This window comes from Penicillium cinerascens, assembly GCF_028974065.1.
Source record: "Penicillium cinerascens strain IBT 15544 chromosome Unknown contig_5_segment0_segment0, whole genome shotgun sequence".
In the NCBI taxonomy this organism is placed as follows: Eukaryota; Fungi; Ascomycota; class Eurotiomycetes; order Eurotiales; family Aspergillaceae; genus Penicillium; species Penicillium cinerascens.
This window is the reverse complement of record NW_026695294.1, coordinates 1,288,434-1,301,055: the sequence shown is the minus strand read 5'-3', so window position 1 is coordinate 1,301,055 and position 12,622 is coordinate 1,288,434. Positions and strand designations below refer to the sequence as shown.

The 12,622-nt window shown below is 52.5% G+C and overlaps 9 protein-coding genes across 9 annotated transcripts; 4 read left to right on the top strand and 5 right to left on the bottom strand.

Annotated features, from left to right (window-relative positions):
- Nucleotides 1-402: 402 nt before the first annotated feature.
- N7498_004946 (putative mitochondrial folate carrier protein Flx1) lies at nt 403-1,578 on the bottom strand (the record flags this gene model as incomplete). Its single annotated transcript, XM_058452008.1, has 3 exons — nt 403-974; nt 1,028-1,270; nt 1,326-1,578. 3 exons carry the CDS (start codon nt 1,576-1,578, stop codon nt 403-405), a joined length of 1,068 nt encoding a protein of 355 aa, XP_058308546.1.
- Nucleotides 1,579-1,766: 188 nt separating this feature from the next.
- Nucleotides 1,767-2,285, bottom strand: N7498_004945 (mitochondrial import receptor subunit TOM7). Its single transcript, XM_058452007.1, has 5 exons — nt 2,220-2,285; nt 2,106-2,152; nt 2,020-2,048; nt 1,902-1,938; nt 1,767-1,849 (listed from the first exon to the last, which is right to left on the bottom strand). Exons 1-5 carry the CDS (start codon nt 2,244-2,246, stop codon nt 1,828-1,830), a joined length of 162 nt encoding a protein of 53 aa, XP_058308545.1. The 5' UTR covers nt 2,247-2,285; the 3' UTR covers nt 1,767-1,827.
- A 300-nt stretch (nt 2,286-2,585) lies between these two features.
- N7498_004944 (U2 snRNP complex subunit HSH49) lies at nt 2,586-3,776 on the top strand (the record flags this gene model as incomplete). Its single annotated transcript, XM_058452006.1, has 3 exons — nt 2,586-2,605; nt 2,662-3,037; nt 3,105-3,776. The coding sequence occupies 3 exons, from the start codon at nt 2,586-2,588 to the stop codon at nt 3,774-3,776; spliced, it is 1,068 nt and encodes a 355-aa protein (XP_058308544.1).
- A 484-nt stretch (nt 3,777-4,260) lies between these two features.
- On the bottom strand, nt 4,261-4,847 carry N7498_004943 (DUF2015 domain-containing protein). Its single transcript, XM_058452005.1, has 2 exons — nt 4,704-4,847; nt 4,261-4,643 (listed from the first exon to the last, which is right to left on the bottom strand). Exons 1-2 carry the CDS (start codon nt 4,756-4,758, stop codon nt 4,324-4,326), a joined length of 375 nt encoding a protein of 124 aa, XP_058308543.1. The 5' UTR covers nt 4,759-4,847; the 3' UTR covers nt 4,261-4,323.
- A 233-nt stretch (nt 4,848-5,080) lies between these two features.
- N7498_004942 (uncharacterized protein) lies at nt 5,081-5,835 on the top strand (the record flags this gene model as incomplete). The annotated part of the gene is made up of 5 exons (XM_058452004.1): nt 5,081-5,132; nt 5,186-5,280; nt 5,342-5,365; nt 5,453-5,577; nt 5,658-5,835. 5 exons carry the CDS (start codon nt 5,081-5,083, stop codon nt 5,833-5,835), a joined length of 474 nt encoding a protein of 157 aa, XP_058308542.1.
- Nucleotides 5,836-6,538: 703 nt separating this feature from the next.
- N7498_004941 (malate dehydrogenase) lies at nt 6,539-7,930 on the top strand (the record flags this gene model as incomplete). The annotated part of the gene is made up of 8 exons (XM_058452003.1): nt 6,539-6,551; nt 6,599-6,630; nt 6,691-6,801; nt 6,864-6,951; nt 7,011-7,388; nt 7,446-7,530; nt 7,582-7,726; nt 7,790-7,930. 8 exons carry the CDS (start codon nt 6,539-6,541, stop codon nt 7,928-7,930), a joined length of 993 nt encoding a protein of 330 aa, XP_058308541.1.
- A 483-nt stretch (nt 7,931-8,413) lies between these two features.
- Nucleotides 8,414-9,195, bottom strand: N7498_004940 (trafficking protein particle complex subunit; the record flags this gene model as incomplete). The annotated part of the gene is made up of 4 exons (XM_058452002.1): nt 8,414-8,545; nt 8,604-8,693; nt 8,775-8,892; nt 8,969-9,195. The coding sequence occupies 4 exons, from the start codon at nt 9,193-9,195 to the stop codon at nt 8,414-8,416; spliced, it is 567 nt and encodes a 188-aa protein (XP_058308540.1).
- Nucleotides 9,196-9,608: 413 nt separating this feature from the next.
- Nucleotides 9,609-11,621, bottom strand: N7498_004939 (transcriptional regulator family: Zinc finger MIZ-type; the record flags this gene model as incomplete). The annotated part of the gene is made up of 7 exons (XM_058452001.1): nt 9,609-10,065; nt 10,143-10,368; nt 10,429-10,534; nt 10,578-10,939; nt 10,995-11,066; nt 11,119-11,325; nt 11,474-11,621. 7 exons carry the CDS (start codon nt 11,619-11,621, stop codon nt 9,609-9,611), a joined length of 1,578 nt encoding a protein of 525 aa, XP_058308539.1.
- Nucleotides 11,622-11,939: 318 nt separating this feature from the next.
- N7498_004938 (DUF2423 domain-containing protein) lies at nt 11,940-12,432 on the top strand (the record flags this gene model as incomplete). Its single annotated transcript, XM_058452000.1, has 2 exons — nt 11,940-12,225; nt 12,299-12,432. The coding sequence occupies 2 exons, from the start codon at nt 11,940-11,942 to the stop codon at nt 12,430-12,432; spliced, it is 420 nt and encodes a 139-aa protein (XP_058308538.1).
- Between the last annotated feature and the right edge of the window lie 190 nt (nt 12,433-12,622).

Here is a 12,622-nt window from a genome sequence, read left to right as displayed (position 1 = left end):
ATATACTTATAGTTCTATCTAGTCCCTTACCTAGTCTAACTCTAGTCCTAATAGTATGCTAGTTTAGATCTCAATAAATGTATACTCGATGAGTTATTATAAGTTTATAGACGATTAATAGGAGTCTACCCTACTATAGGGTAGAATAGTCTACAGTCTATCTATAAAATAGCAGACAGCGAGCAATTTAAACTAATCGAAAGCCCAAGAGTGGCCAATGCTCCTCTCTGAGTTTTAAATTTGATTTTCGCAACGACCTGACAAAACAATTCCTACTGCATACGAGAAGATGCAATTTAGTACTTCCCTCCCCACTGCAGAAACTTTCCATGTTTTGTGTAAGGAATAGTAGACTTATCATATAGACAGAAAGGCATTGCCACTGGGAAAACGAGGGACATTTTATGTATTGACTGTCAACTTGGATAGGTAAACCTTGGAATTCTCGTATACCAAAAAGGTCACCCAAGTGCTCGGTAACACTCGGAATAGATTCGGACCAAGACCTTTGTAGAATCCCGCGAGCCCCTCCTGAGCCCAGATCCGGACAACAGCATCGATAGGACCGCGGTAAAATAGGTGTGAATCGTAAGTCTGTAAACGCGACCTGACAACTTGATAAGGATATGTGACGCAGCCTGAAAATACTTTGGATAGAGTCGAAAGAGCCAAAAAGTCGAAATTTCCAAGCTTTCGTCCCGTGCCAGTACTGATATCCCCCAAGGGCGTATCACGTCCAGACCTAGACCGGAAAACCTTCAATCGCTCGTATGCCATGAACTGAAGAGCACCCTGGCTGACTCCAAAGAGAGCGGGCACAAGCCCGCGATAGAAGCCTGGTAAACCCTCCGTGTGATAAATTTGCCTTGCCCCAGCGGCGAAGGAAGAGTACGCACCCGGCGCCTGAGATCCAGTGGACAGCATGCGGGTCTTTATCACCCAGATTGGATTCGTGAAAATGGATGTTAGAGCACCTGGGAATCAGCAGGTTAGAGGTGGGTACTAGGTTGGCCGTAGGAGAGCGCACCTGCACTGCCCGACGCAAGAAAGTAATCAGATGATGTGAGCATCCATCCTTCCTGCCCTCGATACGCGGAAATGGCATCTTTGAAACTGCTGTAGCACAGGAAGTACAAGGCCCAGCTTGTCGAGTTCCCGATAAGATTCGGAGCCAGACCCCGGTAGAAGGCAGCTAAGCCCCCTTCCGTTTTGAAGACCTGATGGGCGATGCGCAATGAATTACCAACTCGGGACGAGGATGTTCGGTCGACTGGATGATTCGGAGAGTTAGGATCATGCTTGGAATACGGGAACGCGTGTCGTACCCTGGAGTCTTGTCTTGACAAGGTCGAGTGGATGGAGGGAGAGGGTGGTAGCGATTCCCGCGGTGAATCCTGCTACGGTCTCCACAAGGGATGAAGACGAGCCATGCTGGCCAGTCATGAAACCTTGGAAATGAGGTTGCAGGGTGGTTGGAAGGAGAGGTGCAAAGAAGAGTGCGTTCTTTTCTGCCGCGCGGGAGACTTTCCGGCTTCCGGCTGAATACGCGCCACGGATATTAGGACTTGAAATGAACATGCTGAAGCTACAAAAATGCTTATTGAAGTCGAAACTGATAACAATCATGATTGATTTAAAAATACATATGGTGAACTGCCCCAGGTCACAGAACGATCCGCCTTCAACGGGAGACGGAGACACGTATCAAATGTCTCGGGGCATCATGCGAAGACTTCCCGCTGCTGGCCAAGATCGAAGAACCCGGGAATCTTCCCCGGTCTCTCGGATTTGCCCCATTTCTTTCATTTTGATACTCCAATAAGATCTTCAAGCAAGAGGCGAGAACAACCTGATCGAGAGGTCAGCACAGGGTGCTCGGAATCGGCCCGGGGGAGACATACTTGAACAGAGACGGCTTCGGCTCGCTGTAGGTGTAGCCTGTTTCGTTCGCGTCAGCGATTGTCCCGAGACTCAGACAAAGCAGTGTAGGTTTTGTTCTTCAACCCGAGCCGGACACACCTAGGTAAACGATGAGAGGCAAGTAGCCGCTGGAGGGTCGCGATGAGGTTAGCGTGGTCGCTGGTGCGAATGGAGGGAATGCTCACTAGTGAATGGCGACTCTGGAGATATCAATGACCTTGGAAACGCGTTCCTGAGAAAAGAAGAGGAAGAGTAAGCCTTCTGAAAGGGAATGGACGTCGACAACATGGCGGACCAACCTTGGTCTCCTCGGAGAATTGGACCATTTTGGGAGACTGGCGGTGCTCGTCTAAGCAGAAAATGATGAAGGAAGTAAACGGTCTGCGACTAAGAACAGGAAGGAGGGGGCGCGTAGGTAAGGCGGAGAGGTTGGAGTGGGTGGAAAGATGTCGGGAGTCGAAAGGCGGTTCAAGAGTTTTCGGGAGTCGAAAACCCCATGATCACCGCGACAGCTCGAGCTCCTTCAAAAACCCACCAACCTTCCATTTCCACTCGTCCACTCGTCTGCTACGGAGCGCTACTACAAGTCCTTGCGGCCTTTTCGCTTCCTCTTGCCTGGTCTTCACCCCCCTTTTCCAGCACTTTCTCTTTGACTCGTCGGCACCATGTCCGGCGCAAGGCATTGGTAAGATCTACCTTTGTACACAATACCAGAGTCCTCCAGCGCTAATCCACGTACAGGGAGCAAGACAAGGAGGCCACAGTGTACATCGGAAATCTCGACGAGCGCGCCTCGGACAGCTTGGTATGGGAACTGATGCTGCAGGCAGGCCGCATCGTCAACGTCCACCTGCCCAAAGACCGAGTCACGCAGTTACACCAAGGGTATGGATTTGTGGAATTTATCAGCGAGGAAGATGCCGAATATGCCTCGAGGATCATGAATGGGATTCGTCTGTTCGGCAAACCAATCCGTGTGAACAAGGCATCGGCGGACAAGCAGAAATCCGTGGAAATCGGTGCAGAGCTCTTTGTCGGAAATCTGGATCCCATGGTCGCCGAACAAGTTCTCTACGATACGTTCAGCCGCTTCGGCAATTTGGTCAACCTTCCCAAGGTCAGACACCCATATCCAACTCTCCCCGCCCGGGAAACTCATATCAATCGGAACTAACAGATCATAGATTGCGCGCGACGACAATAATCTATCCAAGGGATACGGGTTCGTTTCCTTCGCTGATTTCGAATCATCTGATGCGGCCATCGCCAATATGAATGGTCAATATCTCATGAATAAACAAGTCTCCGTGCAGTACGCATACAAAAAGGATGGCAAAGGAGAGAGACACGGCGATGAGGCCGAGCGAATGTTGGCGGCACAGGCTCGGAAACACAATGTTCAGCCACCAATGCAGCAGATACCACCCCCGTCGTTCGCCGGTGCTGGACCGGGCTCTTCTGCGACTCCGGCGATACCAAACGGCGATATTTCTCGGCCAGTGAGCACTGGCCCCCAGGCACCCGATTTAAGCATGGGCAGAGGAATGCCAGCACCGATGCCCTACCAAAATGTGCCACCTCCTCAGGGTCGGCTTGTTCCTCCTGGCCCGTCACTCGCGACCCCGCCGCCAGGGTTACCGGCGCGGCCACCGCCGTCTCAAGCTGGCTACGGCGGTCCCCAGACCTTCCTTCCACCAGGGTTCAACGGAGCTGGCCAGCAGCCACCTTATGCGCCTCAAGCTGCGCCCTCACCAGGGTTTGGGCCTCCCGGGTTTGGGCCTCCAGTGGGCGCCCCCGGAGCACCCCCGTCACTACCTCCTGGCTTTCAACAACCGGGCTATGGAAACGGTCGCTGAATAACAATCTTTGAAGGGCCTTTGGGATCAAACATCCAGAGCGGCTTCGAATGACCCAGCGATGGCTTGTGATCGGGAGTGAATGAGAGTCTGGAGCTTGTCCCTGGTGGAAAAGGGATTGCCAGACCTGGACTACTATGAATTTGCGGTAGCAAAGCAGATTGTGCCTCTGAATCCAGACCGCAGGTAGAAACACGCGATCATGTATTACGCATTGGTCTGGAGTCTGGGCGAGTTCCGCCACGCCTTTAGATTCAGACAAGCGGGGGGAACCCTTGCATATCCTGACGATGCCGGCAGGTGCACCGGTTAATACTCAAGCGATATAAAACTTAATCAAATAGCAATGACGTATGCAATAGCAACTTCAACTTCCGTATTTAAGGATGGTTTCTGCGTACGCCTCAACGCCCAAGGTAGCATAGAAGGAAAGCCGGAGGAATACACTGGGCTCGGCATGGGAAAATAACGAAGGAAAAAAAAAACCGGGAAAGATTGTAGTCAAAAAGCAAATAGAAAGGACCGGCAAAAAGTGGCAAATGGACGCTCATGAAAACGAAACAAACTTGGGGTCTCGAGGTCGACCGTCTGGGCCGATATTATTCTTTGCGAATCGTTGTTCGGTATAAATCCGTCTGGCTTCATCGAAATTGACCCTTCGATTCTTCATAATTCTGTGTACTTCCTGCTTGGCTCGCTGGTCGAGGCCGCCTCTGGTATCACCGTCCGCGACGTTCGCGGCAATATCGAACTGCGATGAGCTCAGGCCAGCTTCCAGATCGGCCGTGAAGCTGGACGGGAGTCGATGATAGATGTAGTCCGGTACCGGTAGCAATGGGATCCATCGGGATCGAGTGAGATAGAGTCCTGGATGAGCGTTAGATCGTACTCCGGTAAATCCGGGGGAACAAGGGACGGTAGACTTACCCGTTCCGCAGATGATGACTGAGAATAAGAGAGCGTAGAAGAGAGTGTAGGTCATTGTGGGCAGTATCAGGGCTGTCAGAGCCCCCTTTTGGAACTGGAAGTCGTGAGGATCCCAAGTTCAGACAGGGCCAACAAAAGAATCCGCAGAGGGGGCCAAACTTAGGAAGCTCTCACCGGCGTCGTCATCTCGGGGAAGGCCTTTCTGCCTGACCCGACAGGCAGCAAAGAGGCAAGAACGAGGCGGCATCAGGCAGAATCAGGCACCAAAAATATTCGAAACTAAACCCAAAGCGGCCCGCTTAGCGAGAGATCATTCAATTCGACTCACACACACTTTCGAGACGGCGATTGCAACATTTCGAGTCCAAACCGTCACAATGGCCGCCGAACGCACAAACGTCTCTAACGACCTGATCTGGCTGATCACCCGTACGTATCTCCGGAAATTTTGCCCCCTTCGGTTCGTGGCTGACTTGGTATAGGCAACCAGAATTCTTATCTGGTTCGCCGTAACGCCGGCGGTGGCTCCCAGTTCTCCCGGGACCCTCTGAACCTGGTGAACAAGCACTCGTTCAAGGTACAATTCTACAATTGCTTGCCCCTCTCGTTCCGAGCCGACGACTGACAGAAACTTTTAGTATGCCGGTTACGCCAACACCAAGGTACTGATAATTCCTACGCCGCGCGCGTTCCGCACGAGGCTCCCCTCCATTGAACTCGCGAAATCCTAACCAGCTTTCCTCTATCAGGCCGTCGGCATTCAGGGTGCCGAGAACGGTGACATCACCGTGACCACCAAGAAGCCCAGCAACCCTCAGCAGCCCGGCAAGAACCAGGTCACCGTCAACTACGGCCCCAAGACCGCAACCCGCAAGTAAGAAAGCCGACCACCAGATACTTCGGTTGAAACACGACGGCAGAGAAACAGGCAGTGCTGACCGGAGGATGTAACAGGCTCTACAAGGGTGTTGCCAACAAGACCGCCCAGAACGGCTACCGTGCCGATCTCCGTGAGGAGGCTGTTGCCCGTGTGAGCGCCCTCCGCCGCTCGCAGCAGCCCAAGAAGGACGCCCCTGCCCAGAAGCCCCGTGGCGCCAAGGCCCGCCAGGCTGCCGAGAAGGACTCTGAGTAAATGCCTAGAGACGTGATGGCGGAGAAGGGTGGATGAACGGCGAACCTGTCGATCTTCGAAACAAACGTGAGACCGCGCCGTGCTGGATAAAAAGGACGAGGTGTCCATGTAATCTAGCGATTATACTCCGGGACAACCGGGTCTTTGGAAGAAAACTGCACTTCTAAAAGGAATGAATGATCCACTGGACGAAAAAGCCATCAGCCTGTGTATAGGACGTGATCCAATTGCGCCGATAGTCGGGCCGAGAGCCCAAGCAGCCTCGGACCTGAACCCAAAGTAGAAGCCGGGGGGCAAGCACGAGAAACAAGTGTCGTTTGCCGTGGAATCACCCAGAGTATCCCGCCTTTTCCCGACAAGTGGACGGAGAGGGGGAAGGACCCGGCGGAAGGGAGAAGCACAGTTGCGAATCACAGGAGACGAGAATGACCGGAGGAATCAGAGGAAAGATTTGCTCCACACATGTGAACTGAGTACTACCGGTACATACGTAGAAAACATGTACTATAGATTATTGCGGACACCGAAACAAACGGACCCGTCGCTCGTCATATTGGGGAAACCTTTCCCTCCCTTGGGCAACTCCGGGGTTGCCCCTCCATGCTTGAGCAGGGGCCTCTATTATTAAAACCTCCCACTCTCCCTCTTTTCTCCTTCCCCTCATCTCTTCTCTACACATCCTTTCCTCGTTAAATCCTACATCATGGTCAAAGCTGGTAAGTACTTTCCCATTGTAATTGTTCATCTAGCTAATCCATTCAAGTTGTTCTCGGCGCCTCTGGTGGCATCGGCCAGGTCAGCTCTCTCAACCTTCCCCTCCATTCCTCTTAAGCTTCGGCTAATGGTTTCCAATAGCCTCTCTCCCTTCTGCTGAAGGCTTGCCCTCTGGTTGACGAGCTCGCCCTGTACGATGTTGTGAACACGCCCGGTGTCGCTGCCGACCTTTCTCACATCTCTTCGGTTGCCGTAGGTTTAAATAATCCGGCTGCGTGCCTTGACCTGCACGAGTCGTTCTGACCATGATGCAGAAAATCTCCGGCTACCTCCCCAAGGATGATGGCCTGAAGCATGCGCTGACCGGCGCTGACATCGTTGTCATCCCGGCCGGCATTCCCCGTTAGTGTCTATTTGACCATCCTTGCCAGAATGTTCCCAGCTAACTACCTGGCATATAGGCAAGCCTGGCATGACCCGTGACGACCTCTTCAAGATCAACGCCGGTATCGTGCGCGACCTGGCCAAGGGCATTGCCGAGTTCAGCCCCAAGGCTTTCACCCTCGTCATTTCCAACCCCGTCAACTCCACCGTCCCCATTGCTGCCGAGGTCCTCAAGGCCGCTGGCGTTTTCGACCCCAAGCGTCTGTTCGGTGTGACCACCCTGGATGTCGTTCGTGCCGAAACCTTCACCCAGGAGTTTTCGGGCCAAAAGGACCCCTCTGAGGCTACTATTCCCGTCATCGGTGGCCACTCCGGCGAGACCATCGTCCCTCTGTTCAGCAAGGTCTCTCCCAACTTCCAGATCCCCGCTGACCGATATGATGCTCTCGTCAACCGTACGTCAACCTTCATGAACATTATCCGAAGAAGTTATGCTGACTGACATTACGCAGGCGTCCAGTTTGGTGGTGACGAGGTCGTCAAGGCCAAGGATGGTGCTGGATCTGCTACTCTGTCCATGGCATATGCCGGTTTCAGGTCGCGTTTGCCCATATTCATTACAGAACTTTGTCACTGACTCTGCTACAGATTCGCCAAGGCCGTGATTAAGGCTGCCAAGGGCGAGAAGGGCATCGTCGAGCCTACTTTCGTCTACCTGCCCGGTGTCCCGGGCGGCGATGAGATCGCCAAGGCTACTGGTGTTGACTTCTTCTCTACTCCCGTGGAGCTCGGCGTAAGTCTTTCTCAACGCATCGATTGATTGACCCGGGAGGCAAAACTGACACTGTCTTTATAGCCCAACGGCGCGGAGAAGGCCATTAACATCCTTGGCGGCGTGACCGATCAGGAGCAGAAGCTCCTGGAGGCTTGCATCAAGGGTCTCAAGGGCAACATTGAGAAGGGCGTCGAGTTTGTCAAGAACCCCCCACCAAAGTAATACTCCCCTTTCCCCAGAAAAGGCCCAGCCTGGCACATGCCCTGGTGGATGCTATCGTGCCACATGTACTCGCCGACTGAACCCTGGCGCCCTGCATGTTGGACTCCATGGTCAGAACCTTGCTAATTATGATCATCCCGGAAAGATAGGCTTTAAGCGTGAAATCATGAGATTATGAACGACGAACAGACATGATAGGGCTTGGTTCTCGGTTGCTGTATTGGTTTGGTGGCAGCACGCAAGATAGTGGAGGTCGGGCATGCAAAGAATACCATCAGAAGTCCGTTCGCACCAGCATGTCCCTCGTAGTCCGACAGTGTCCTGTATAGTCGACCTCGCGGAATGAACCGTTCTTTATTTTGAGGGACCGCGAACGCAGTGTAGGTAACTTGCCCTTATCTTCGGTCCAACTGGAGGATGTCATGGGAAACAGTCAACCAGCGGCGAATGGAGTGCAGGCCGGCCTGGAAATCGTAGACACACTCAAGGCCGGGCCTGGACAGTTTTGATCTGGAAAGTTGCCCCTGGAAGATCCGATGTCTCCGCCTGTACCGTTGTATTGATACCTAAGTTCGCTAGAGCCCCACGAATGATACCGCAAGGAAACCACAGGTACTGGAATCAAAACTATTAGCTATATGTCTCATGGTGGAAGAGACCGAGGTTTGCCTACCGCTTGTGCCATCGATATCGCCTCACCCCGCACCGCCATACTCATTCTTCCAAATGGCCGAAATGCACTGTCAGTTAGAACATATACTCCCTATTTGAATCCACATTAGTGTCCCTGTCGCGTCGAGGCAGCAGCTGGGATGAACATTCCGTTCCCATGTCGCCCACGTACCCGATGGTTGGTTTTCAAATTGTCCACCTGTTTTCTAAATAGCACTGTCCATAGGTCCTTGCATAGAAACTTGATAATGTCGAGATTGTCCGTGAATCGAGGCCGATCTCGGGCGAATCTGGATGGTGACAGGATGCGGTGAGCTGGAGCGTTGCCAATGGGGGATGGCGGCGAACGAGCATTGAGCTTCTCACCTTTCAGCAAGACCCTGTCCTACTCGGTAGCCTAGAGACTCAAGTCGAAAGTACGTAGTCTCCCTGACCTCCTCATCTTCTGGTTCGTTCTCGTTCATCGCCAGCTCTTTGGCGAGGCGCTCGGCCATTGGTACCAGCTCGATGAGCAGAAAGTCGAAGCAGGAGGAGCTGACGGCGCGCGCATCTGGGTCGGAAATGCTTAACGCGGCAGACGCATCGAATGACATGGTGGGCACCGGGTGAGGGGAGTTGATGGGAGAAGTTGTTTGCCAAGACTTGGGGAGGGGAGTTGAAGGCGGGAAGAGAGGTTTCCCCCACATGCAAGCCACGGCTTGAGCTACGACACGGTGTATCAATGCACCTCTCAACCCTCTCATGGGCATGACATACAATATACAGGAAATAAAATAAAGCAGGAAGAGAGGGAAACGGTGGAAGAAAGATTGGATATTTCTAGAGGAGACCTGTCCAGTGCACCGTAAAAAAAACCCCCCAAAAAAAACACAAAACATATCCGCCCAAAACCCAGATGCAATTCGGAGATGAAAGGCCACGCCATAAACACCACGGCAAGATGCATGTAAAACAAAGTCAAGCAGGGACCGGAGTACACCCTAGCTCACATCGAGATCCAGCACGACTAATACGACGGTGGGTAGGTCCTGCTATGGAGAGGACTGCTGGTAACCGGCTGGTGAGGATCCCCTCGAACATTGAAGCTTAGGGCGGGGCGCTTAGACGGGGGAACCGGTGATTCATCGTCTTCATCATCGCTGCCCGTGAGGTCAATGACCTGAGCAGCAGATCGTTTCTTACTCGGTATCCGGACTGCAGAAGACGGAGTTGATGTCTCTCGGGATTGGGATTGGGATTGGGCTGGAGTTCGCTCAAGCATGACGCTCGCAGGCATGGGCTCTTGCTTCACAGGACTAATGCCGGGCTCGGTGATCTCGATCAAGTCATCGTCATCTGTTGCTGGGGTCACTCCGCCCGGCTTGGCGGCATCCGCATCGGTCGGACTCGACCATGCTCCATCAGGCTCAATGACGACCTGTTCCACGTCCGGAGAAGTTGCGCGCAGAATGTCATCGACATACCTATACAGGTTAGACAAAAAACAGAGAAAAAACGAAGGCATCTCGGCAGGGGATGCCATCCATGATTCGGGACTTACTGGTCAATCTGCAGTGACTCGAAACTGGTCGACTTGGAGCATACTGGACAGGTCCACGTTGGCGCCTGCTTTTGCAACTCGAGAAACGACGATGCATCAAAGCACTGATTATGAGTGCAGACCACCGAGCGACAAGGAACTTGGATCCGTAGAGTTGATAGCGGACATTTGAGGGACATGATACTTGACGTGGCAACAATGTCAGAGTCCTCAGCGCGGTTTTTCACTGTGAGTGGGTTCAGTTAACTTGACGTGTTTCTCCAGATAGTAAAATTCGTATCCTTACTCTCTCGAAGCACCTGTTCTTTGGAAATGAGTTTACGGGATTTCAACTCTGCCACCAGGTCTTCCACTGGGTGCTGTCTGACAAGGTTGGCGACGGCGAAGAATTTCTGTAGTGAGAGTCAGCGGCAACATCACTAGCAGCAGGGTCACAGCACATAACCTCCAATGTGCCATGGGTGAGCCAGAAAGACTTGCCTTTTGAGTAAGCGCATAAGTCATGACGATATTGTTGGTGTAGCCGGGTTTTTTGCGTATGTAGTTCGTTACATCGGCGGGCTGCGTGGTACCCGGTCTATTCTTCAAGCCCCGAAGGTTGGCCTTGACTTCATCGAGATTTGCCTTAAGCTCCACTTGATGTGGAAATGCAATGTCGGACTTGGTGTATTGTTTGAGGCCAGAGTCGGCTGCACAATACACCATCACCCGAAGGTTTGGATCCGTCTGCAGGTCAGTGGCCGTAGACACAGAGAGAACAACCTTGAGTTCGACGCTATCCCTTGTTTGCTCGCGGACTGATCCGTATTAGACTATGTGACTTGACTGAAAGCCCTATGGGGTGTAGTATACCTTTACATTCCACAATCGGGGTGAGGTGTGTCACGATAGTAAAAAACGGGCTATCTTTAAACGTGATATGACCTGTGCAGTGAATTAGCAGCAGCCAAAAATATTGGATGGCGCCTGGACAAACCGGTATGTGAATGGGGTGACATCGATGCCCCCAAAGGTGTAGATCGAGCCTGCGAGGGCGCAGGGTGGGACACAGTCGGGGGATGGAGCTGGAAACTGGCGTTTGCCTGAAAACTTGAAGTACCTGGAACCGCTGTGTGAAAAATGAGTTGCTTCAGGGCATTGTAGCGGGCACCGTTTCCTTCTGAGTTGGCCAGGCGTTCAAGATCTATTTCGCGGCAAAGGTCAATACCCCCTCTAAAGGACAATTTTGGGTGAATTCATCAAGAGACTGGAGGAGAATGTCGCAAACGAAGGAGGAGAGGGCAGAAGATCGACAATGAAACGGGGAAGATGTCAAGAGGGAGAAAACGAACAGTCGATGATGCGGAGCTGTAGAGATATTTTGACTCCGGAAACCGCAAGACCCTCATTTCGCAAAAGGTCCTTGAGCTGTGGATTGGTGAGAGTCTTTATGAGAGCAACGAGATGGGCAATCTCTGAGGATTGGCCGGAAGACGCCATCTCGCGCGGTCACTCCGAATCGGTGAAAAGGCCCAAGAAGAGCACCGGCAACTCAGGCAGAATGCGACACAGCCAAGCCAGCAGCGAATCCGTATAGATGCATCCCAGTCCTACCTCACTTCCTCTAGGCCGAGGGAAAAGTCAAGGGTCCTGGGAGAGTCGAGGTTGAGGCGCTGCGGGCTTTCTGTGGATGACATAAGACGGGCCTATCGCGATAAATGAGAAAAAAAAAACTCGGGGAAATTATTGAAGTCGGTACCTCGCCCTTCTCTTTTCTCTCACCCCCTCTGCCCTATCCAAGATCTTCCACTACACGTCATGGCAAAAAGTATTCGAGCCAGTGTCTCTAAGCGCAACCGGGCCAATCTTCGCAAGAAGATCGCTGGCCCGGTCGTCGACGCGCGAACCGAACGACTTGCCGCCAAACTCCAGGAACTTGCCTCGCAGCCGAAGCCCCAGCCCCCCGTGAAGTCGGAAAGGGAAATGGGAACAGATGATGGTATGTGTGCTGCTATCTTGCGACAGGATCTCGATTCTGACGAATGGCCCGTGACTATAGCCGATCAAAACCACAGCGACGATAAAGCTACGGCGGCCGGTGAAGGTAGGTCCAACCGGCTCCTTCGAGCTTTTGCCTCCGTGAATCGATAAGTAGCCTGACTTTTTCTTCTTCCCAGAGATGGACGTCGATACCAAAATCTCCAAGAGCCAAAAGAAGCCCGCGCGTGTGCAGAAGCAGAACCGAAAGACTCGCTCCTCGATAGTGTTTCAGTCACACTCCAAGGCGAACAAGGGCTCGAAGAGAAAGTAAAGGTTGGAAGACGACAATCAATAGACGGGGCCGAACGATGCACGGATGAAAAGAAGAAACTACGGCGTTGGGAGTCTGGACACAAATTTCTCGCAAATCAGTAATTGTTTACACCTATATCAATTGCATACAATCACACATAAACCTTAGAAACCCGGACATGCGCAAGTGGCGGGACGTCAAGTTCCGA

Coding starts and splice junctions, on each gene's coding strand:
- N7498_004945 (XM_058452007.1), bottom strand. CDS start 2,246: ATGGTCCAATTCTCCGAGGAGACCAAG. Junction 2,153..2,219: donor AATTCTCCGAGGAGACCAAG/GTTGGTCCGCCA, acceptor TTCTTTTCTCAG/GAACGCGTTTCCAAGGTCAT. Junction 1,850..1,901: donor CCGAAGCCGTCTCTGTTCAA/GTATGTCTCCCC, acceptor CCTCTCGATCAG/GTTGTTCTCGCCTCTTGCTT.
- N7498_004943 (XM_058452005.1), bottom strand. CDS start 4,758: ATGACCTACACTCTCTTCTACGCTCTCTTATTCTCAGTCATCATCTGC. Junction 4,644..4,703: donor AGTCATCATCTGCGGAACGG/GTAAGTCTACCG, acceptor ACGCTCATCCAG/GACTCTATCTCACTCGATCC.